This window comes from Pundamilia nyererei, unplaced genomic scaffold (genome assembly GCF_000239375.1).
Source record: "Pundamilia nyererei isolate P.nyererei 1_Seehausen unplaced genomic scaffold, PunNye1.0 scaffold00149, whole genome shotgun sequence".
Lineage (NCBI taxonomy): Eukaryota > Metazoa > Chordata > Actinopteri > Cichliformes > Cichlidae > Pundamilia > Pundamilia nyererei.
The window spans coordinates 1,320,833-1,346,951 of NW_005187550.1; the positions used below are offsets into that span (position 1 = coordinate 1,320,833).

A 26,119-nucleotide genomic window follows, 5' to 3' on the forward strand; every position below is an offset into this window, starting at 1 on the left:
ATTTTAAATCAATTGTGTTAATACAGTATGTCAAAATGAAAACATAACTGTAAATTCAGACAGGTGAGGTTGTGCTGAAAAGAATGATACCAAACAAGGCAAAGTAAATAGTTTTTAAAGGTAAAATGTGGAGGGAAAATCAAAAGTAGTTAAAAATGGCCAATTATACCCTGGACCCCAGAGGGTTAAACGCTTTTTTAAAGTAACGCAATAGTTACTTTTCAATTAATTAATTACTTTTAGAATATTGTAACTCAGTTACTTTTTTGAAGTAGTAATTAGTAACTATAATTAATTACTTTTTCAAAGTAACTTGCCCAACACACGCTCATAATAATGAATGCACATCGTATAAGGATTTTGCACACAAAATTAAGGATTATTTCCATTCCATTTAGTTTTTCTGTTGATGAAGGCTGTAGTGAAATCAAATTTTAAGTCCACTCTTTGAAGCATATCATTCCTCTGACAGGCTATAAAATTAAAACCATTCTTTTGTTTTCCACCAACCAACAGTGGCAATTACCTGCTTCCATGACATTAAAACAATATCACTCCACATGGTTACGACTGTCTTTTTGACTACTTGCTGGAGAGGAAATAACTGTTAAGCTGCATCAATGCAAACACAGGTATTACCTCCAAACTGCCTCGTTTCACGGGATTGAGCACGAGCAGTTTCTTTAGCAGGTTTTCACAGTCTGTGGACATGTAGAAGGGAATACGGTACTTTCCTCGCAGGACTCTCTCTCTCAGCTCCTGCACACCAAAGTTGCAGACAGACAGGAGGAGAATTTAGCAACAAAGTTTAACAATAAAAGGAACAGCATCATTTTTCCCATGTAAGCCATTTGAAAGGAGCAGACCCCAGCGTAAACAACACAATCGCTCTATAATGTTGCTTATTTACTCATCAAGTGTGCCCTCAGTAGCTATTTAGAGTCAAGTGGTGAATGCCAGTCAAATATTTATTCTCCTATGGCTCCGTTTTGGCTGGCTGTGTTCACATGCTGTACTTGTGGCTGTAAAGATATTGATCAATGCGCCTATAACACTGCAGGTCATTCAGCCCTGCTGTGAACATTAGTGAATCTGACTAAATTTAGTCCAAACTGTTGCTTTATTAAAGGAACATGAATTCATGCGCATGTCTCATTACACACAATACACAGTAAATTCCACCTTTAATTTTTTATGGTTGAAGTAACAACCTCGTGTGAACATCATAAGTCTGTCAGAATGGCTCAGATTTTTTTTTTGGCCCAACTTCATTTAATCAGGCTTTTTGGAGTTCAAGCTATTTCATACTCAAACAGAAGTATTCAAACTGATGAATAAAAGATCTAATTACTAACACTGTTACGGTTCAGCTATAATTATTTGGACAATAAATATTTTTTAATAAAATGCGCTGAAGTTCAGAGGAAAAGATTTGCATTTGTAGTTTTACTGTTGGTTTCTGTTTTTTCTTCTTTCTATACGACTTGTCTCTCAAAAAGCTTTTCCTCACTCTCAACTGTGATGTGGACAATTAATAAAGGAATTTGTAACTCAACTCGAGAGCAACACCACAGTTGTACTAACCATGACGAAACCTGGTAGAAAAATAACTCCTCCCTTTATGTACACTGTATCAGTGTTTTCTATTGTCTGAATGCACACAACTGAGAATATCTGCAAGACCCAAGTGCAATATGATCTTAAGATCAGATGATTACATAAGCATTTTATCTGAAACACACAGAGCACTTTATCGACATGTGGACAGCCAGAGGTGGAAAGTGCTCACAGAGAAAAAACTTTTCCAAGCTTATCACCAGTTGCAACGTTAAAATTTCCAAGTAGTTCCTGAGTCAATATGAACTACTTAGAACAAACAAACAAACAAACAAACAAAACAGCTGCCCACCTTTAGGTTCTGTCCATCAAAGGGCAGTGAGCCGCTGACCAGTGTGTAGAGGATAACCCCTAGACTCCAGACATCCACCTCTGGACCATCGTACTTCTTCCCCTGGAAGAGTTCGGGAGCAGCATATGGCGGAGAGCCACAGAAAGTATCCAGTTTGCTGCCCACAGTGAACTCATTGCTGAAGCCGAAATCAGCTATCTTGATGTTCATATCTGCATCTAACAACAGGTTCTCTGCCTGCAGTGAAGAGAAAAAGAGGCAAAGCACACCGTGGACTGTCAACACCGACAGGAAGTGACTGATGTGGATAATCGTGAGGAGAAATTGTCTCACAAACTTTCACCTTTAGATCTCTGTGTACTATCCTCCTCTGGTGACAATACTGCACTGCAGACACAATCTGAAATATTAAAAAACAAAAAACAAAACAGGCATCATGACAGTTAAATACATGTACAATATCATGTACATTACATAGAAATGCACACAAACTGCAGCCTTTTCTTTATTGATTAATCAAACCGGTGTTTGTTCACAAACTGTTTTCCTAGGACTAGCTGGTGATTCTAAGGGCGCTTTCACACCGATAGCTTGTTTACTCTGAATCAGTTGATGAGTTTGTAAACTAGCAGCTTCATCCCAGGGTTTGGTTTGGTTTCACACAGACAAAAATCCAAGTGAAATCCAAGTGAACCAAAACGCATCACAACAAACCACGTGAGAACATTCAGCGCACTCATTGGCTGGGGCGGGAGCAACAAAGGCATATACAGGAAGAAGGTGTTGGGTGAGAAAACTGAATTTACATTCATTTCAGTTAGTTGCTAGCCCATGCAGACCTTTGCACATCTATAGTATCTTCCTGCAGTTAGAATAAAAAACAAAACAAAAATACGTTTCTACGGGATTTTTGTTTTTTAACTTAAACTTGTAACATACACCAGGGTAGTTGGTTCAGAATGGGGTTGGATTACGTTCACACCATAAATGAACCGTTCCAGACCACCTCCCCCCAGTTGTCACGGTGCGGTTGTTTTGTCTGATCACACCTGCACAAACTAACTGCACGAAAGGGGAAAATTAACCAGAATCAGAGTTCGATTTCCACAGGTGTGGAAACCCCTTAAATTAGCCACAGATGTGAATATAACTGCAAAAGACTAGCTACCTGATCAGGTGCACCTCGCCTCTCATGCTATGCCAGCTGGAAAAGGCTTCAGACCCTCCAGTGAAATTAATATTTGAATTAGCAGTTAAGAAAAATAGAAGGCTGGATATTGTATAAGATTCTTGCAGTGACATTGTTTATCTCAAAATGTGAGACAAACAAACAAAGAGAGCTTTCATGCAAGCAAAACATTTTATTAGTATTTGCACGTGATCTTTAATCAAGCTATTATTTAAAAGAGGCCACAAACCTGCATGCACTCAGACATAAATGAACACATCTGGATTTTGACCCTGTCGACGTTACACCGAAGGAAAAAGAATAAAAATAAAATTGAATTCTGTTCACTTTCAGGCCAAGCATGAAAGGAAACTAGTAAATTCACAAACTACTGTAGATGCCTTATTGCTCCTGCAGCACCACTAGATGTCAGAGCAGCATCTAAAAGGAAGTTGTTCCCTCTTTCCTCTGCAGTCAGTGATAAAGCTTGATCTTGGTGCATGCAGTCTTCTCTCAAAAAACAGTAAGGGAATGACGACAGAGGCGTGAGCGCTGCGATACTGATGACTCACCTGTCTGAACTTGGCTCTGGCCTCCTTCTCCTTCATTCTGCCGTGAGCCACTAGATAGTCAAACACTTCACCTGTAGAAAGAAGAAATATATAATTATCAATAAGTATATTGATAAAAATCACATCAATAACCATGTACTAATGCTTGCTTTGAGGTAACCCAACAAATAACATGTTTAATATTTAATTTGAAATGCTGACTAGCTGGAGTGACAGATTTGTAAATAAGCATTTTTGCAATGAATTTTAGAGTTAAACTAACACAACAGAGTGACACTCGGAAAAAATAACAAAATGTCACCTGTTTGGTGGACATGAATTAATGCTTCACTTACCACCACTGGCATACTCCATCACCAAATAAAGAGTCTTCTCTGTTTCAATCACCTCAAACAATTTCACTGCAGGAGAAAGTGGGGAAAGGAGGCAGAGATGAAGTAAATCAAAAGCTAATTGAAGGCTGTGATTTGGTGTAAGCTGAGCTTGCTGGTCTGGTCTATCCTAATGCAATAAAACTCTTAACAGAGTCTGAATGGTGCCAGCATGGTACAAAGTGGCATTAAACCATTTGCTAACTATGCTTGTACTTTTGTACAGTCAGATCAAGATGTGATCATTTCTTTATATTTTTCTAGGAAAATGGGAAGCAGGTTCTGCGATTTATTTAAACAAGTTCAAACACACAGTAGATAAGACAGAGTTTCTGCAACTCTAAGGAGCCTAAAAGTCAATATTTGGTATGACTACCTTCATTCTTTAACACAGCCTGAACTGTAGTTTAAGTAGTTGTCAGGAATAGTTCTCAAGACATCTTGATGGACATTTAAAGCTCTTCTTTGGATGTTGGCGGCCTCTTATTCTGTTTACTCTCAAGTTGATCCCACTCTGCTTTTTCACCCAGACTCTGGGGAGGCCAACATGACTGATAGTGTTCCTTTGTGTGTTTTTCTATTCCAGGTATGCTTTTACTGTATTTGGCAGTGTTTTGGGGATCACTGTCACGCTGACGAATGAAAACCTTTGCTTCAATCAGACACTTTCCAGGTGATATTGCATGGCATGGAGGAGATTTCCCTGCAGCCAATGTTCCAAGAAAAACTTTAAAAGACCTTAAGAAAGCCTAGAGAACTATTGCTCAAGACGAGCTAAGAAGAAAAGAAAAAAAATGAGGTGTGGATCATGAGTTTTGGACAGTATTCTAAGTAAAAGAATAATTTGCAGAAGGAAAGTACAATCTTCTCAAAGTGTGAGATGTTTTCATGGATAAGGCAGTAACTTAATGGGGATCGCTTGTTACACAGTGTGCTTTCACAGGGAAATACTAATCCAAACTCACTGAGGGTCTTGTAGGTTGCTGTTTGGGCTTACCTATATTTGGATGATTCAAAATCTTCATTATTCTGACTTCCCTGAAGAGCTGTAGAGACAGACAGGAACATTTAATGCACCCACAAACATGTCAAATGAAATTACAATCAATGAGCACTTAGTGTCAGCTCGGGCTCTGCTGGGAAAGCACTTATTAAGCACTGATTAGAGGAGTTAAGTGAAGGGAACTCAGCCACAATAAATTACACGGATCTTCGAAACCATAAGAGAACCTGAGGATGACAGGACAACTGGACTGTGTGAAGCAACATGGCGCAGCGACAACATTGTGCTAAACCCTGCCCTACACAGACAGGGTAGAGAATTACATCTCCACCGACACGCTGCAGTCCAGCAAGCCGGCCAATCGGTTGTCCAAACAGCCAGTCAGCAGCATCGCACGCACAGCCAGCCACTGCAGAGAGGCAGTACACAGGCTCAGAGCCAGTCAGACATCTGCTGCCTAATGTAATCATCTTAGCATGCAAAAAAGATGCAGAAATGATGCTGATGCCTTAGTCACATAACTGTAGAAAACAAAATGTAGAAGAAGGTTCCTCTACTGCAGAGGGAGAAAGTTTCTACCCAGCCACAGGAGGATAAAGGAAAATCTAATTTCTCTGAGCCCCCCTGTGCAACATCTGAGTGATGAGTCAGAAAGCAGAATCATTTAAAACTCAGTCTTGGCACGGCTGTTTATGTCAGACGAGCTTCTGCAGCCACTTAGAGGTGCTGTTGAATCGTCTACATTCTGCTGATTCTCAGCAGAGCTCTGCTGAGGTTGTGTTTGAGTGTTAAATTTCAACGCCAACACGACTGGGATTTCACACCTGAGGCAGAACACAGATTTTTGCCATTTGCTGGCTTCGACTCAGTGAAAACCGAGCGACGCTTTGATCCACGGTCTTTTCTAAAAACGAGGAAAAATATGTCGTTATCGAATGTGTCAAATTAAACGAAGAGAATGGATACTGTATTGTGGTGTGTGTGTGTCTATATGAGCGTGTTTGTTCGACTTCTTTCAGTGGCCTTTTAGGTCTTACATAAGTGCCGGGATAGTCTATGTTTCTAGGTCATCAAACACAGCTATTACACCAGTGTGAGCAGGCCTGACTCTGTGGGACCTCTGAGCCACAGTCTGGTTCAACAACATGCAGGTACTCACTCTCACTCTAATTCTTTCTTTGGGTCCCTGTCTCTACTTGCTCACCTGCCTCACTTTTTCTTTTCTTCCTCTCATAACATCCAAAAAACACACCCACGCCGACACACGAATAATGCAAGAAAAAGTCTCAAGTTTTCTTAAACCTAAACAACACTTTTCCCCCCAAACAAGTGTGGTTTGAAGACTAGCATAGATTATTTCCAAGTGCCACAGAGCTCCGTTGTTGTCCGGAAAATATTAAAACCACATCAGTAAGGCACACTCGGTGACATTTTCCCTCTTTACAATGTAGATGGGCACTGTAGTTTATTCAGAGGCAAGCCCACACTCCTCCCACTGCTCTAAATGTTCTCAACAGTACAAAATAAGCAGTCCAAGATATTTTTTTTGTAAATAAATCTTCATCATAAAGTTTCAAAAATGTCCTTTTCATCGTCATGTTAATGACATTTATTGACAATAGCAAAAAAATGTAATTATATTTCATCCCTATTAAGTAAGCGAGCTTCTTTGGCGTTTCATGACAGATCACAGTAATACAGACATATCTGAATTTCATTTTATAGCTTTTCACCGTTTTAATTATCAGGCCCAAAAGAGATGCACTGGCCAGCTGAGCAGCACCAAAAGGCCCGAAAGACCACAGAAGACAACTAAACCAGATGCTAAAAGAATGATTTCCATTATTAAGAAGAACAACTTCTCAGCAATTAACCAAATCAAGAACACTCCTGAGAAGGCAGATGTATAACTGTCAAAGTCTACAATGAAGAGACGCCATCATGAATGCAAATGTAGAGGATCTACAAGGTGCAAACCACTGGCTACACTCAAGAACAATAAGGTCAGGTTAGACTTAGGCAGGTCATACCACATGACCTGTCTAACATGGTGGAGGCTAGGGGTGGGGGGAAAAAATCGATACTGTGTAGTATCGTGATATTTTGTTTGCTAATAATGTATCGATACAGGGACAGCAGAAATCGATATTTTGTTACAAAAAAGGTTTTTGTGCTCTGACTTCAGAGCATGTTGATCCTTTTTCTGAGCAAGAATCCTGACATTCCTTCACTGTCCAAATGTGTTTAACTTTTTCTTTGGCAGCAATAAACATGACAGTTTACTTATTTTAATTTAAGACATGTTTTATTTGAATTAAGTTTAAAACTTTTTTATTTAATGTAAAATTATATTTTGTTTTAATTTACTTTCAAATTCTTCAGTTGCTGAATGGGCTGCATAGTTTTCATAAATTTCATAGTTCAGAATAGCTATAATTGTACCAGATGGTTGCATTCAGTTAAGCTGGGCTAGACTGTAATACAAACCGTTCAGTTTGTCAACAATAAAACTGACTGAAATGAGAGAAAGACTGAGTGCGAGACTTTGACATTAGATAAAATGAATATTGATAAAGTTTACCTTTATGTACAGAATCTGAATATCGCAAAATATTTAAAAAAAAATTGCAATAATATCGTATCGTGCGTTTAGTATTGTGATAATATCGTATCGTGGGATGTATGGTTCCCACCTCTAGTGGAGGCGGTGTTATGCCGTGAACATGTATGGCTGCTAGTGGAAGGAGGTCACTGTTGGGTCGCCGGTGTTTACTGATGATGTGACAGCTGATAGAAGTAGCAGGATGAATTCTGAACAAGTGCACAAGGCGATACTCTGTGTGCTCATTTCTGCTCATTTCGCCAAATGCTGCAAAACTGAATTAACAGCACACAACCTAAGAGTTTCTCAAGGCAAAGAAATTGGATATTCTTCAATGCCCAAGTCAGTCGCGTGATCTCAACTCAACAGAGCATGGTTTTCAGGTACTGAAGGCGAAACTGAATGCAGATCAACCCACAAACAAGCAGCATCTGAATGTGGCTGCAGTGACGGGCCCTCACAGAGGATCTCATGGGAGGAAACAGCGTTTGGTGATCTTTAGCGACTGACTGCAAAGGATTTTCATCAAACTATCAAAAACAGTCCTTATATTTAAAATTATGTTAGTTTGTCCAAATACTTGTGAGCAACTATGTATGAAAATTAAATGGTTAATAGGAAATTTTTGTTAAACATCTTTGCATTAAAGCTGAAAGTCTGCACTTCCATCACATGTTGACTGATTTCAAATTCACTGTGCAAAAACTTTTAGCATCCCTCTCATGGCTTTGTACCTAATCTGTGTGATCTATTTCTGTACTAATATGAAAACAGTTTACAGCATATTAACAGGCACAAATATAGAGTTCCTACAGACTGAGTGTATGGTGTTCACTTGTAAGATGTACATGTACGATATATACACTCACGTTTATACATTAATGCAACTATTTTGAGATTGACATTTTAAAGGAATGTGTGCATGCAGATTTTATAGCCTGAATTTGTTATGGGACAAAAATCTTCCTGATCCAAGTGCCTCAGAATAGCAGGCTTCTGCATGGCAAACCTTGCTCCATACTCATCAACTGCCATGTTGGCCTGAGAGGTTCCCCCGTGGTAACAAAGTCAATTAGAGTGGAAACACACTGACACAATAACCAGAAGATCTACCGCACTACACAAGAATAAAAAACACCCCCCCCCCCCCCCCAAAAAAAGTTACAACCTCCGATACACATCCATCCATGCACGTGCTTTAATATCTGATGCATTGGTCAAGACAGAAAATCTGTAATATTCTGGATGAGTGATGAATTATAGAGGCAGTGCTTTATCTCAGTCTCTTATCTCTTCCCGTCTCTGCCTTGTTCCGCCTCTCTTTCTCTCTCTCTCGTTTGCGTCATTGCCCTAAAGCCCCTCACATGGGAAGCACGCGTGCAGCCACTTGGAAACAAAAATTAGAACAAATCTGAGAAGGGCAGTGGAAAACGACAACAACAAACACTGTGTCTGTCGATATAAGCTCAATAAGGATGTAGCCACCATGCAGGCTGACAGGAGATAATGAGTTAGCGGTCTTTGATCCAATCTACTATTAATATCAATAATATCTACAGATGCAGGAAAGGGGGGGGGGGGGGGGGGGGGGGTCACAGCCTGGCATAAAGCAGATTTTCAGGTAGACAAGGATTACAGAAAGAGCTACAAAAACAACAAATTTGCATCGCACACATCATTTGCAATGCGGTTGAATCTCAGTAGTCTGTGCCAGTGACCTACTTCCAGCCACCCAGAGGCACCCAGTCTCCCAAACTAGCCTTAATTACAGCAGTCCCCATACAGAAGGAGCAGATATCAGACTGGGAACACTTACAAGAACTGGCTGGACTATTTCAGTCACAGCAGCACAGCTGCTCATTCAACATGGAGATTATTGATAGGATGAGTAGTCTGGAAGCCCTCATCCCTCTAATGGGTACGTGCGTGCATGTTTAAAGTGCTCAAATATTACATAAAAAACCACATATCAGTAAATAACCATAGCTTTCTGTTTTTCCAAGAAAGACAGTGAGAGACAAAGACAAACAGACAGGCATCACTGATATTCAGGAAACAATCCCATCCTCGACTCCCAAGGTGCTAAAACCCAACAAGAAAAGGCACACATCTTTTTCAATCACTCTGCAACTATGAGCCACTCGTTATTCATAATCCACAAAACCAAAACACACTTTACTTACACCAAAACTCATTTTAACGCTTGTATAATATGTCTTATGGAACAGAAAATATTCACAAACATGTAAATCTGTGAATATCTTAGCCAGCGTTTCAGTTGTGTTATGATTCACCTCAAACACAAGTGCTGCCCGTCCAATCACCTTCCGCTCATCTGAACAAGACCAAAGCTTCGCTAGCCCATAGGCTCAACAGCGTTTCATTGGCTAATGCAGAATGGCAGGCACAAGACAGACATCAACAACACCCATTTACAAGAGCTTGACCCCATAGTGAGCTTTTTGTAGAATACACAAACAGAGTCGCCGTGTATTGTTCGGAGCAGTTTCTCACACAGTCACACTCGGATATAAGAGTGAGGGTAAAGGTTGGTACTGCAGCTTTGAGCCATGTTAAAAATAATAACTAGAGAAGCTGCCAGTGTTTCTGGGGTTTAATTTACCCTCTTCATGCTCTTCAGTCTTTTACATGTCATGTGTAACAGAAGAGAACCACATGCCAATCATGCAACCTTCCATATTTCACTGGCGTCTTTTAAGCGATGAAAAAGAAAACAACTCTTATTTACAGATTACAAAGAGAAAGCGCTGGGATGATGGGATGAGCGCAGCGTTTGCTCGGAGGGGATTAGCGGAGAGGCCTATTTTAGGGCTAAAATGCCTAAAACCATGACAACGTCAACAACCCTGACCACAGATGACATGTGATGCATTTCCTGTGGCGAATCTCAGGAGGTGCTTTGGATGCTAAGCTGACCTCATTTCCTGTTGGGGCTGAAACCACCTCAAAGTCACATCAGGGCCAATGGGCCATAAAGAAAAAGAGGGGAGGTTCGCTGTAACCTCATGACTCATTTTGGCCTCTGCTAACCCCTCTTTAAAATCAAGTGATCGGGACACTGTGGGCTCACACAGATATGCTTAAGAAAATAAGTGTTAAAGTGCTGTTTGATGTGAAATAAAGCTAATTCTAATCGGAGAGGATGCTAGCTACACTAATGCATAAATGTGTGCATAATGTTGCCAAAAATGACAAAAAAAATCCCCAGAGATTCTGCCAGCTAGAGCCTTCTGCATAAACCAAATATCTTCTGCTTATGTCTCTGTGTGTCATACAGGTTTGCGTGTATGTGCATGCGTGTGGTAGTAAAAGATCTGACAGGGCGATGGTTGTGCCTACAGTGCCAGATGGTGAGCCCACAGCCTGGCTCCTCTGAGACCATAAAAAGAAATATTAGTGGCATTTTGACAGGCTAACATGAAAGAGTGGCAGGGAGTGTAGGAATAATGTGGCCCAATCAGGCATCTCAAACCCACACTGAAACAGAGTCAGCATGAATGGCTCAAATGTTCTCCATGTTTGCCCTGCGTACAAAAGGTCTAATCAAGTCCAGATTAGTTTTTTTTTTTTTTTAAATGCACTGGACAATCCTTCTCGATCCACGTATTTAGTGTTGCCTCCAGATATAGTTTACTTAGCTATGCAGACCAGCATTTTAACCATGAAAATCTACATCACACGATAATCAATTTGCTGTCCAGACAGCTGTGTAGTAAAAATACAAAAACTACTATGACACAGATGTCGAAAGGGGGGAATTTGTGTATAGCTGCTTAAATTTTGCATCTACTCATTGGTGAAGGGTCATAGAGCAGCCCAAACAGCCTCAAGCATTACAGTGAAATTAGGTCTAGACTTGTAATTTGAAGAGTGCCTCCAACAAAATCGCTTATTTTAATATACTCACTTTATTAGGTAGACACAAATTCCATTGCTCACTAATGCAAATATGACATCATTAAATCAAATGGCAGCAACTCTGAGCATTTAGGACATTCAAACCCAGTATAAGAATGAAGAAGAAAGGTGATTTAAATGACTTTAAATGGCCAGAAGACAGGCGAAAAGCGACATTCTGTCTTGAGCTGAATGTAACAGTAATTCAAATAATCACTCGTTACAACCAAGTTGTGCAGAAGAGCATCTCTGAACGTACATGTCAGACCTTGAAGGAACTGGCTACAGCAGAAGACCACAGCAGGTTCCACTCCTGTCAGCTAAGAGCAGGAACCTGAGGGTACAATTTATACAGGCTCACCAAAATCGGACATTAGAAGATTGGAAAAATGTTTCCTGGTCTGATGAATCTCGATATCTGCTGCAGTGTTCAGAACCTAGAGTTCAAATTTAGCATGAACAAATGCCACATATCAGTGGTGGTGTAATGGTGTGGGGGATATTTCGTTGGCACACTTTGGAGTCTTTAATACCAAATGAGCATCATTTAAACACCACAGCATAGCTGAGTATTGTTGCTGACAATGTCAATCCCTTTATGACCACAGTGTAGCCATGGTCTGATGGTCGTTTCCAGTGGGATAACGCACCATGTCACAAAGCTCAGATTTCTTGAACATGACCGTGAGTTCACTGTACTCAAAAGGTCTCCACAGTCACCAGATCTCAATCCAATAGAGCACCTTTGGGATGTGGTGGAACAGGAGATTCATGGATCCTGGATGTGTGCTATCATGTCAATACAGACTAAAATCTCTGAGGAATGTTTCCAGCAGCAGAATTAATGGTTCTGAAGACAAAAGAGGGTCCAGCCAAGCGCTAGTAACGTGTACCCAACAAAGTGACCAGGATGAATATTTTGTACACCCAGGAAACATTTAAGAGTGAATGAAAAATCAAATTATCATGACTGACTTTGGTAAGATCATGGTTTGTTTTGTTTTATTTTAATCTTAAATATTGTAAAGGTTTTCTTTTTTGGTTCTTTTTAAAAAAAAAAAAACCTTAACTGTGTTTTCTTGAATTTTAATTATAACTGGACTGAAAAATAAATAAACGAACAAATGTGAACCTAACTGAAAATGCGTCAGCCTGCCATGGTGTGACTGGGGGGATTTTAATGGAGAATAGAACAGAAACATAAAGGGAAATGCTAGATTTATTAGACGACACAATACAAACGCATCATAGAAAAAAAGAATCTCCATAATCTTGTTTTCATCATCGTTAAAAGCAAAAACCATGGCTGAAAATACAATTAGATCTATGAAAAGCTCTGATAAAATCCTAGATTAAATTATCCACACTACATATTATAGAACAGTGGTGATTTCTCATTTTTGCACTCTCGATGCCCACTTGTTATTATTTTTCCAGCCTTTCAATTGATAATCAGCAGCAATACAAACCTCCAAAAAAACAGGAAACAGAGCAAATGACTGCAATGTTGCTTCTCTTTGGTTTTTCCAAGGCATTATTTGATCAGTCCAAGGTCGAAAGAGTGCCCAAGCAGAAAACTGTATATAAAAAGCACATGTTCCCTTTAATGTATTCGTGATGGAGCTTTTACAAGGGTAGCATAGGACACTCTGGGTCAATGAGATGATCGATTCAGTCCAGGAGACGGCTGCTGCATTACAAGACGAGCTTCTGCATTGCAGATGGCATATCTGTATACTATTACGGGAATCTATAGTATGGAGCAGAGGGCGTGAAAATATATAACTGTGTATATGCTCCAAATAAGGATACAAAACAAGACTCTACAGTTGATACAAATACAGAACATTTGACATCATCTGCTAATGTGAATGCAAACGCCAACGTACTGTATGATGTAATATTAAAAACACTTTATCCCCTATATATTAAAAAAAGCTGTATAAGTGCTGCAGCTCACATATGAAAGCCCACTGAATAATTGATCAACTGGGCTGCACGGTCACGTGATACATCTGTCCTGCTACATTCAACACTACACAGCGGACAACCCAACCCATCCGGTATGAAACTCCTCATGACCCAATCTGGCAGTGTCCCAGTCAGTTTCTATGCAGAATATTAATCCACCACATACGCACAAAACAAAATGTTCATTACCCTCACTTTGTGCACAGATTAGAAACCACACAATAGGCTGCGACACAAAAGAGCTCAAACAACGAGAATTATCTCGGTCAGATTAGATGAGCGTGGAACTGAGAGCTTGAAACTCTCACAGCAACTACACACTGATTGGCTAAAGAATTGCCGTCGGATCCCATTAAGATCCAAGACAATTGCAGGAATATAATCGTGTTAGAAATGCCCTGATAGGCGAAAAACCACCGTGTTTTACAGATGCCAAAGAAGGACTTCGGCAGTGAACCAGATTTGGTCTCACAATAGCCCTTTATGATTACACTCTGCTTGATTAGGCCAGCCTTCACTCACTCACCGAGTTCACTCATCTCATCTCCATTCAGACCAACATAAGGTGGAAGCACTATTTAGAAGCTAATCGCAATTATTTTGTCATTAAGAAGCTTGTAGGGGGCAACATTTTCCCACCCTGGTGGCCTACAAAGACACCATCAAGTGTCATTTATGTAGGTGTGGTTGTTATAATTGTCCATTATCAAAATGAGTCAGTCAGTTGCTAGGCAATTTTTTCATCTTTTACAAAAACCGGAAAGTAAAAGAGCAGCAGCGCTGGTGAGCCGCGCTACGATAATGTCATGATCATGAAAAGAATTCCAGTCAGTCAGCTGCACACCTGATTTATTTTTAGACTCGCAGTAGGTGATGTTGGCAGCTCTTGCTTTCCTTCCACATGTTCTAATCTGCGATGATGACTGTATGTGTACCGGTCTGTGCATTTGCTTGGATAGCTTTCTTTGTGAGGACTGGCTTAAGTTTAAAACCACTGGAGTGACGAAATTTAGGGAAAGTGAGGAGCTTTTGAGCACTCCTTCCCTTTTCACATATATTCAAAGACCTATTTGAAGATGAACCTGGATTAGCCTGGTTTGAGAGCTAATAATGCAATATATGGACAAAGAGCACAAAGATAACCACGTGTGTTTAATGGGAGTCAGTAATCAGGAAACAGTCCCACAGCCTTTTTTCTAATTGGTTATGACTGCTAGACAAGGGAAGTGACAAACCGGACAGCAAGTGTATTTTTAGCTGCCCGTAACCACAAACAACAGAGTCAGGAGTGAAGGAGGTTGTGGCTGGAGATTAAACAAGCCCTGTGGTCTCTCCTGAGTACATCTGATTACATTATGTAAAATAGCACATCCTGAGTTCAAAGAGCAAAGAACAGAGTGGGGAGAACTCGGGAAAGACTATCGGAAAAGCCCACGAACAATGTAACCAAGACATCAATGTTACCATGTGGTCATAAAACATAAACTCACCTTCTGTAGGCTGGTTGGATTCAGCTGGGTTTTGTCTATTATCTTCACCGCCACCTAGAGAGAGAAAAGACAGGAAGACAGGGGAAGTAAAAGAAAGGGAGGGAAGGGGGAGAGAGAGAGGGATGCAGACAGGAAAAAATAAAAGATAACCAAGATGTCAAAGCTAATTCCAGTTTTGTATTTGTGCAGTTAAAACTTTCATTGAAATGAATTCTTATTATTTCACTATTGTGCGGTGAGGTGGCTTTGTCAAAACATGTCACAGCTGAATCATCCATTCAGCCTGAACACACCTAAAAGCTTCTCTAGTCAGTAATTCATTAAGACGTGAAGCATTGATTTGCAGAGATCAAAGCAGAAATACAAATTCTCTCTTGACTATGACTATACTGTGAATCAAGAGCCTTTACACACTGAGAAAGGCAACTTAAAGCAGGGAGCAAGAAAAGTTTGGGTAAATATTCTCAATTGGCAACCATGTCAGCAGTCATTTGCATCCATCTCAATAATCACCCCAAAGTGCTTGAGGAAACGGACGTAGTCTCCTCACTTTGAGAGCTCAGCAGCTTTCACTGACTATCTGTGCCATACTGCAGAGTCAAAAGCGAGCCACTATATTATCTTGAGAAGTTCTAGTTTTTCATACACTGATATGTTGCCCCCCACCCCTTAGCCCCCATGTAGCACACATAAAGTCATCCTGTACTACTAAATTCTCAGGTTAAACACCATTTAATGTCTGAGCTGATTGCTCACACACAAGTCTAGAAAAGTTCACAGCTGCATGTGTGAAAAAAGTGCTATGCTAAGCTTTTTTTTTTATATGCGTAAATAAATAAGAATGACAGTTTTTATAGCCCAACCACAGGTAATTACCATAAAATCTTTTCTTAGCCTGACTACAGAGAGCAAAGGGGTCTAAGGATCAAACTAGTAACTGTTTGCTGACTTGATATTTGAAATCCTTTACGCGTTTTACAGCCTCCATATGTCTCTTGAGACTCTTCAACCAACTGACAGTATCAAAGCTCTTAAACATGCGTTTGTTCCTTCTTTTTGCACTGTACTTTGTACTGAATGGATGCTGCTGTCTCAATTCAGAACTGGAAAGGAGAAGCTGCTGTTGGCTTTGGTGCTAAGATAATATATTAATAAAATGCATTAATAAAAGCAAACAGAAAAATATCGAACTAACATCTGTGCAGTTAAAAATTAACTTAGTCTGTCAAAGTTCCACTTTCCTGATCGAATAAACCAGTAGGTTACAGAACGCTGTGTTGTTTGCCCAAGTTTATTGCACCAAATGGCGCATGTAAATGTACATACTTTTTATTACATTGCACAAAGTTAGCATATCACACGTATGGGGACAGAGCATGAGTCCAGCTATAACTGGACTCATGCTGTCCATGGCTGCAGTTTGGACTTAACCAAAAGAATCTGCATCTTGGATTTACACTAAGTAACAATACAGGAGAATTTAAAGATGCATAAACGTATTTGCTCGTCTGCCATTCTTATAGGGTTTAATGTGATGTCAGCCCACCCTTAGCAGCAATAAAAACTTCTACCCTTTCGGAGAAGTTTTTCCACGAGGTTTAGGAGTGTTTCTGGGAATATTTGATCATTCTTCCAAAAGTGCATTTGTGAGATCAAACACTGATGTTGGACGAGAAACAACCCCACATCATAATTCCATCTCCACCAAAACTTTACACTTGGCACAACGCAGTCAGAACAGTACCATTCTCCTGGGAACCCCCAAACACAAACTCATCCATTTGATTGTCATATGAACAAGCATGATTTGTCACTCTAGAGAAAAGGTTTCCAATGCTCTAGAGTCCAGTGATGGCATGCTTTACACCACACCAAAACTTTGCATTCTGATGGAAAGCTTGGCTGCAGCTGCTGGACCATTGAAACTCTTCATACAAAAATCTCCATGTGCAGTTCTTAAACTACTTTATCTTTAATAGCAAGGTCATCTCATGGCTGGACTTCTTCCACAGGTGGCATCGTATCACGGTACCATGCTGGAATTTACTGAGCTCCTGAGAGCAATTCATTCTTTCACAAATGTTTGCAGAAGCAGCCTGCAAACATGAGACAGGCGATTTTATTCACCTGTGGCTATGGAAGTGAATAACTTCTGGAAATATAGTGAATGTATCACACAGTGACAAAGCCCTAGGTTTTAAAATGTTGTTGGGTATAGGAGTTGCACGACTCTTCTCAAATCTAAAGTGATTTATACAACATTATTGTAGGATGTGTCCCCCCCCACACTCTACCCCCAGGGAGCTGTGCCTTAACCATGATCTCCAATCATAACCATGTCTAACATTAGAAGTATCATAGGAGCGGATCTTGAAGAGATTTTGTCATCATCTATGTTCATCTGCTGAATTACATTCTAGCACAAAGATTGTAACCTCTGTAGAAGACACACTGATAACATTAAAGATGAATAATATCACAAAAACATACATTTTTTTCTAAAGCATTACTGTGCCTCTGGCCTTATAAGAGCTTAATAAGCATGCTTCAGTGGATGCAGGCTGTTGGTAAGCCTGGTAAGGGGGGAAACCAGCAAGCAGATGCTGAGTCATGGTGATGAGAATACAGGTTATTCATCTAAAACCACTTTCCCTAAGACCTATGGTACAAATTGTTTTGTAATTTAATTTGATACAACCCCAGAAGCCAAACTTGATAATAACACCAAGAAACAGTCTAACAGGGAGAGGATGGAGCAAAGTGAAAGACTGCAGAAAGGCCTACTATGTGTAGAAAAACACAGTATGCAGGTGGTGTCTATTTGTAGCCCTTCTTAGGTGGGCAGGTGCACAGACAGACTCCCTTCCTCTCTGCTTCCTCCTGTCACGGACAAAGCTCAGGTTTAGGCACGTATTTGCGTGTCTGTTGATGTACAGTACGCCTACAGGTGTTGGAACGGTCCTCATGTGTCACTCTGCTGCATCAACTTCCACTATTCCCTTTGCATGAGTCAGTGAGATTCATTTAATTTCCTCGACACGATGCCGGGCAAATATTTTCATTTTTGTTAGCAGACAGAGATTTGATGAATGAGTGGACGGCACAAAAATCATACACAAGGCCTCTGTGTGCATGTGGGTGCGTGTGTGTTCACGCTAATGGATTTGAGGGTAAATAATTCAGTTTCACAGTGACAGAAGGGCACTGTGCATCAGTGTTAATTATTCAGCCCAGTCGTAACACAGGGGCCATATGCTCTTCACAGTATGCAGGACTTGTGATCGTGTGTGAATATTTAGACAGCGAGGACACAAAGGGGAAACTTTGCATCGCTCGTGTGCTCGAGTGCTTTACGCGTTTCCTCTACACTCTGATTTCCCTTTAGGCTCTGTTATCAAAACCACAGAATCATGATATCTGTGTGCTAAAGGGAAGTATTTTAGCATTGTATAAGGTCATATGCGATGAAAAGAAAGGCATGACTGTAATACAGGGAGCAGGGCTGATGTATGAAATGTACGACAACAAAAGTTTTTTTTCACGTCACATCTATGCAAATAAGTGCTCTGAATGTTGTATGCATATTTGCTTCTACACACTTCTATGCACTCTAAAACAAGAAGCACAGTTTATACCATACTTGCCATATAAGTGCTAATGAGTATGTCCATATTTTCAGTGCTTTGTTTTCCTCGTTTCTATATTTAGCTCTCCAAGTAAATTTGCTCTCTGCGGAGACTAAGAGGATATTGAGAGCTTCTAAGAACAAGGGTCAAATTCCTTCCATGTGTCAGCAAGAAAGCTGCAACATAGACTGAAAAAGATAAACAGATCAACAGATAATTTGATTGATTTGTTATTTACGTTAAAACTATTTGTAAACATAATTCAGAATGAATGGAAAGTGACCATTTACTCTAAACCTAATGCCTTAAAAGCATTAAATTACCATGACATTCATGCTCATATGTAAACTTGATGGATGTAGCCTCCAGGTCTGTGAAGCAGTCCTAATGGCCAGATGGTGACTCTTCGTGGTAGAAAAAGTCATCTATGGTATACAAGAGTCTGAGAAAACAATTCTGCTTCTCACTTAAGTTTTTGCCTCAGGCAAGCAGTTTATAGCCTCAACAGATAGTTTCAAATCTTCTTCATTGCAGAAAAATTTGGTCATTTTGTAACTTACTGTCCTGTTTACTGTGAAATAGGCATGTCTACCTTGTGAGTGTGCAATACAATTATCAGAGTGAGTTAACCAAGCTAGCTAATGCTAACATTCGCTAACGAGTTCTGCTCTCTCATCCAGTTTTCAAAGACTGCAACAGAGAAAGCGACAAACCCAAGGCTTCAAACTTGGACAATAAAAGACAGGGTTCAACACTGGCTGCAAGTATATTTTATGTACAATCTATATCTGATTGGTTTCCCCCAATATTGCCACTATATGTATGATAAAACCACACTAATAATAAATTATATCAATCCCAGGTCACCAATAGGTGGACTGTGGATTTTGATGGACAGTTTCTATTTTACTCTCTCGTATTTACAGTAAAGGTATTTTTCATCTGTGCTGCCTTTTCCTTTGTGATGGTCAATGTATGCACACAGGAAGCACACAGAAAGAAACGGAGGGTTAAAGCTGAGATGGGTTTACACGTAAAATGTGGTTAAAGAAAACGAAGCAAAGAAGAAAGTCAAACTACACTTTTTAACATTTTAAATTGAGCACTTTATTTAAAGACATTTGAATTCAAACGTTATTTTACTTGAAACGAGAAAATGACATTCTGTCATTATTATATTATTAGACTGCACGCCAGTTCATTAAAAAAAAAAAGAAAAGAATAATAAACATTGTTGAAATAATGTCGAACGTTTTTAAGCTACTTAAAAATAAAACGTACTGGACTGTAATGTTTGTTTGAGGGAGTTTTAACTGGACCTCCTTAAATTTTAATTAAATACCCCTGATATAGAAAAGTCATGACATTATAGGACTACGTCTTAATTTCAGTTAAGTTTACAAATAATGTTGTCCGCTGAGTAAGTTCATAGGGGCGTATGGTAGAGGCAAATGTTACCATTAGTATAGCTCAGCATGCGTGTGAATTGACGTGCGTGTTCGTTTGGGCAGACAGAGGACACTCTGTCACGTGGAAGTGAGTCTGTGCAACCTCCTTTTTGGTTCACAGGACCTTTTGTTGTTTTTCTACACAGTTAAACCTCTGTTTATCACATCTGGAAAATCTATGTCAGTAAGCGTCTTTCTAGGTTCCTGCTACGATAACATTCGTTTTAGTGGGTCATGTTCTTTCCACCTGTTTTCTCCCTTACTCTGATCCATGTCTTTGCATTCTGATGAGCCAGCAAAGGCTCTCAGGCACACAAAGTGGCGCCTGACCTTCTCGGCAAACAGTGGGTAGCACACTCAATGTGTCTGTTTTACACTTGCATTAAAGGACACAGAACAGATCAAACTGTTACCGGTTAGACCTGAGAGAATATTTATTCCCTGGGCACTCAATACCGATATGACCTGATGCTTTTTAAAACTCAGAGGATTAAAAGATGCAAGTGGCTAAGACAGACATGAGAAGGACCTCTGAGGTGGATCGGGGCTGTCAGTGAGCCCTGCGGGTCCTACTGAGTGAAAGACAGTGAGCAGATCGCAGGTCATCGTTTTCTCCTTAGAGAAACAGGAGCTTTAATTACAACACATCAAAGCAGGGCATCTATCACTCTGACAAGGCAGCAGTGTATGACTGTGAGTGGGTGAAAGGGAGCGAGAGGTTGTCCTCACTGGGAAAGCTAACATGGTCAAGTACAACATTGTCATGACAGCCAGAACACGGCCGAAAACTGGGTCTGACTGCAAGTAGATCAATGCCTTATCAACTAATTCATGTATAATCATTTTGAGTTGATAAATAAATAGCGATACCATCATTCTGTCACGTTGTGGTTCCTATGCGGCGAGGCATAACTTGAAAAAGATGCAAATAATTCAGCCGTGAAGCTGAAATATTTTTCTTTTAAGTAAGCCTTCTTGCATTGTTACCAGAACTGAAACTATAAATGAAAAGGTCACTCAGAGTATTTAGTACAGTATGGCTTTGTTGGTTTCCTCTGAGGGTGAATTTAATATATTCATGTTTTAAATAGGTCGAATAAAACAAGAACACTCATAAATAGGGATCTGAACTTAAATCAACCAACAATGAAAGAAATCTGCAGTCTTAATTGTTAACATGGAGCAATGAAAGAGTCGGCCACAGAGGGCCACAGAGTTTCTTAATCTTTGAATTCAGGTGTTTTCCCATCGCCGCAGGTGCCTTTACAAGCATTTATGAAAGAATGGGTTGTTCCAAAGAGCTCACTGAATTTGATCGTAATATTGTAATAGGATACCACTGTTGGAACAAGTCAGTTCATGAACCTTCTTACCTCCAAGATATTCAACATTTAACTCAGAGTGGTACTATTGCAAGGGGTTGAGGAACCGCTCATTTAAAGTTACAGAGCGTGGTTGCCGAGTGCTGATGCACATTGTGTGTAAAAGTTACCAAAGATTTGCTGACTCGGTGACTGCAGAGCTTCAAACCCCCTGTGACATTAATATCAGCACAAACAGTTTGTGCCAGGAGCTAACGCTGACTCCTTAATCCTAACTTTTGATTTTGTTCAACATTTTTTATGCACAAACTTTAAAAGTGTTAGAGGGGGTCGAGTTTGGTGGCTTCTAGATCATGTTTCTGCATTTTGCAGATAGGTTGGGTTCGTCATACAACGACCTCCAGCTTGCCCTGGGTTCCAAGTCATAGTTCAAGTGTAAGACCATGAGTCACAGTCAGAAAAGGGTGCCCACTCTAGATTGGGAATGAGTTGCTGGCCAAAAGTGGAGGATTTTAAGTATCTTGGGGGGGTCTTGTTCAATAATAAGGGTGAGCAGAGCGGGAGATTAACAGGTGTTGGTACTGTGCCCACTTGGATGTGCACGCTATACTGGTGTGTCATGTTGAAGAGAGAGCTGAATGTGAAAGTGGAGCCGTTGATCTACGTTCCTGCCTTCACCTGTGGGAACAAGCTCTGGGTGGTGATGGAACAAATGAGACTGTGAATAGAAGTGAAATGGGCCTCCTCCATGAAGGGTGGCTGGGCTCACCTTAGAGACAGGGTGAGGAGCTCGGTCATTTGGAAGGAACTCAAAGTACAGTTGCTCTGAGAAAAAAGCAGCGGGTTGAAGCTTCAGGCTTCTGACCAGGATGGGCATATCCTACTGGGAGGATTCCCTGGTGCAGAGTCAGGACATGCTGGAGAGATTACACATTTTGGCTGACTTGGGAACACCTTGGTGTCCCCCCAGAACAGCTGGAGGAGGTGGCCTGAGAGAGGGAAGTCTGAGTGTCCCTGATTAGACTGCAGCTCAAATGACCCAGCAGTAGCAATTTGTGTTAAATAACTAATAACATTATTACTCATTTTATTCCAGCTTAGCATCTGTTTATTGTTGTGGTAGTTTGTCCTTTTTCCGTTCTCACCTTTACCGTTCATGCACCGCAACAAAACAGAAAAAAGGCAGGTGGAGGTCATGATAACAAAAATCTGAGTCGATGACAACTCATGAACTACAAACCTACTGCACAGAGTCTTGCAGAAAAAGAATCACCAACTGAGCTTTTCAGTCAACTTAGTGAGCACAGCTTAGTCACAAACTACTTAAAACAGAGAAGTTGTTGGTGTAGCAGATTTAAAATACCTTAAACTGCTGATCCTTTGCTGTTAGCTGTCCTTTTAGCAAATAATGCACTGCTGCTGATCAATATCCCATATAAATATTGGATCAGTGCATCACTATATTATATAACACAAATAAAACGCACAGTATAAACGTTATAAAGCAAAGATTAAAAATTTGTCGCACCTCTCGTCCAGTCAGGACATGTCGTGCCAGCTTCACTTTGGCAAAATTTCCCTTCCCAATGGTTTTGAGGAGGCGGTAATTGCCAATGTGAGGGTGCTCCTCTGTGGAGGTGAAAGAGTTGCGGCATCGTGGCAGGCTGTGACGACTCGCGGACTTTGTTGGGGGGGCTTGGGGTTCAACAAAGCCGTCCACCGAAGAGTGCTGCAGGGAAAAAAAGTGGAGATCAGCAACATCCTTTGATTTACACAGACACCAATATTATTTAAGTAGTTTTGTGGCACATTTCCAAACTGATCATTTTGCTACACAGGCAAAACATACAGAAGCAATGCAGTACTGTTAAAGCTGAACTTTGAAAGAGTAGCTTTGCCCCAATTCCAGAGTTGGTTTCACAATGAGGATCTATACAGAAGTATTTGGGGGAGAATCAAAATCTCGGTGCTTTAACGCCTTAACCTAATGACCCTATCATTCACAGTGTAAGAGTCAATATCAGAAGAAACTGAACTTCAGACTGTGTGTCTTTGACAAAACCTGCAAAAAAAGTGTAACACACAGGCACATTTTGTGATAACAATGTTGCTGGTTCCACAGTCAAAACCAATAACAAGCGTCTCTGTGATACAGCATGTGAAGGTGAATTAGGAACAGCTTGCTATAAGTACTATGCTGGCACAGGCTATATGCAGTCTCCTCTGGTCCTCTCCTCTACAACAGCTGCTAATGTCAGTCCAGGTCAGAGATCCCATGATCCTCTGCTCCTGAGCACCACACCCAGCCAGAGAATAAAGCCTTGGTCTGGTTACCCGGGCTCCCCTGCTCCCATTTCACTGGGGAAACGCTACACCCTGCTGTGTGCGCAACACCTCAGCTAGCCTCACTGAGGGAGTGCTATGATGCATGTGTACATTTCACAGCATAAATTTATATTAAATCCCGACAAAGTCAGATGGTTTTGTTTGTAATGCCTCTTTTAGATCAGAGAAATGTGCATGTGTTGTTTTTGCAGCGGGTAAATGCCACACTAGTGCCTTTCAAGTCAATTTTAGATCGCACCTGTAATGAGGCCAGTTTGACCTTCAGCCACACAACTGTGTACACACACACACACACACACACACACTTGGCTTAGGTTCTCTAAATCAGCAGTGGAATATTTGGACAGGCAAATGACTCTGGGCTCTTGTGATTGATTAATGCACAAAATTTGTTTCACTTGTCCATCCATTGATCCCAGACACTGAGATGATGTCTTCAGGGGGCAAACATGAGGCATAACACACCTGTGCACATACACACACATTAATAAAAGAAGATGAAGAAGAAAGCCAGAAGAGAGCTACTTCTGTTTTGCTGCACTTAAAGCCACTTGTCTTTCTGAGTAATAAGCTGTTATGCAATGCAGTTCAGCTGCAAGTGGGCCCTGGGGCTGCGTGCTGGAGTCGAACAGAGGGAGCCTGGGCTGGCTGGCTACTGCCAGTGATGCTGAGGCAGTGCTTTAATAGCCACCCAGAAGTCTGTGTCTGTGTCTGAGAGTGCAGCATTAGACAGACAGTTACATTAGCACTCCTATGAGCTGATGCATTACTGAACACTGGCAGATCATTGTTCAGTAATGTATCGGACAATGAGAGCGAGAGAGGACCGATGTCTTCATGTAAAAGTTAACAATAGGGTTTGTTAAGTTATGCAACTTTGCTGAAGAGGAAATGCATTTTCTCACTTGAATTTTAACCACCTCAACATGACAACCCGGGCAAACACGTGCTCAGAAATATAGAGGCAAAATAAAAGCCCTCTCTGTAAGTCTATGAATAGGTCAACCATTAAAAAAAAAAAGAAAAAAAAAGACTGCCTGCAGCCTTAAAGGAGGCTTCTGTTTCCAGGAAAGAAAGAAAAAAATCAGACGAACCCAGATATGTCACAGCCTGTCAGCACACTCACACACAGACACACACACAGAGGAGCAGCCCTCATCTGTTCTGATCTCTGAAGAGCTACATTATTGTGGATGTGCGCGCCATAATTGGGAGTGGGTGGTCGTTCATAAACATTCCTCCACACGGCGCATGAGAAATCTCCTGTGATTAATTCAAGTCGTTCTTCGCCCTGTTGTCTGCGTGTTGGTTCGCTGAACAACAACACGCTGCCTCCTCCTCAGCAGCACCGAGCGTGCTCCTACAGCAGGGCCCGATAGGTTATGGATGTTACATTGCGATGCTACCGAGCCTTGCAATTGAAAAGTAGGGCAACATCCCCCCTCTCTCTCTCTCTCTCTCTCACACACACACACACACACACACACACACACACTATATATTTACGTCGTGGACTAGAAAATACCCCCCCCAGCTGCACGAGTGGAGCAACACCATTTTCTCACAGGCCACACAGACACCTCATTCTCAGTGTTAACATTCAAGCCTCGCTTGTGCCATTAAAAGCGGCATAATACTGACGCAGTGCGTTGTTCAGGGTAGCCTTGTTGTGTAGAGAGAGCGAGGCAGTCACAGCCGGGCCGCACTTTTATTCTAAGCTATTTCTACGCTCCATGCTTTCATTCCCATCAGAAGGGGGGGGGGGGTGAAAAAAAGCTGCTGTGCTCATTGGTCGAGTCACTCTGCAACACTGTAGCCTCACGAAGAGCTGCCATTAACCTGCACCGGCCAGTGCGCAAAATAACCACATCCCCGGGTCGTTACCACTCCGTCCCCACGCCCGGTATCGCTCAGGTGTCTCCGGACAGCTGCACTTACGTTCTCGGTGTCACGCTCGTTCACTGTGGGCAATGGCGTTCTGGTCGACATCTTGTGTGCTTCATAGGCCGCTCAGCGATGCGGCGGGCTGGGCAGAGCAAAAGCAGACACGGCGCGGTCCGTGAGGGAGAGCGGCGCCTCTGTTCTTCTCTACATCCCCTGTGAACACCGCAAATAGCGGCCCTTTTACCGCAGCATAGCGCACACAGGGCCCCGCCGGCACGCCAGATTTTCTTATCGGCTTTGTACACTTCCCTTCAGGTAGGCTAGTGGCAGACAGAAAAGGAGGAAAGAGAGAGACTGGGAGAGGGAGCGAGCGGGAGGGAGAGAGAGAGCGAGAGAGAGAGGGGGGCAGGCCAGGAAGATGCGTCGGTAGCGGACGGGTCTGCGCAGCTCATCTCAAACCTCCCACCAGGAAGGATGATGGGATCTCTC

The 26,119-nt window shown here is 41.2% G+C and overlaps 1 protein-coding gene across 4 annotated transcripts in view; it reads right to left on the minus strand.

The window, feature by feature from the left end:
• mark1 (MAP/microtubule affinity-regulating kinase 1) overlaps window positions 1-26,119 on the minus strand; it is a 35,976-nt gene extending 9,857 nt beyond the window's left edge. For 3 of the 4 annotated variants that reach the window (XM_005744821.2, XM_005744820.2, XM_013913770.1), the window contains exons 1-9: window positions 25,685-26,118; window positions 22,929-23,129; window positions 15,005-15,058; window positions 5,018-5,066; window positions 3,985-4,050; window positions 3,650-3,720; window positions 2,253-2,309; window positions 1,910-2,146; window positions 640-759 (exon numbers count right to left, since the gene is read on the minus strand). In XM_005744821.2, the coding sequence (XP_005744878.1) occupies window positions 640-759; window positions 1,910-2,146; window positions 2,253-2,309; window positions 3,650-3,720; window positions 3,985-4,050; window positions 5,018-5,066; window positions 15,005-15,058; window positions 22,929-23,129; window positions 25,685-25,735 (906 nt within the window). In that variant the 5' untranslated portion in view covers window positions 25,736-26,118. Of the gene's footprint in view, window positions 1-639; window positions 760-1,909; window positions 2,147-2,252; window positions 2,310-3,649; window positions 3,721-3,984; window positions 4,051-5,017; window positions 5,067-15,004; window positions 15,059-22,928; window positions 23,130-25,684 lie in introns of all 4 variants that reach the window. The other variant, XM_013913769.1, reaches the window with a different exon arrangement.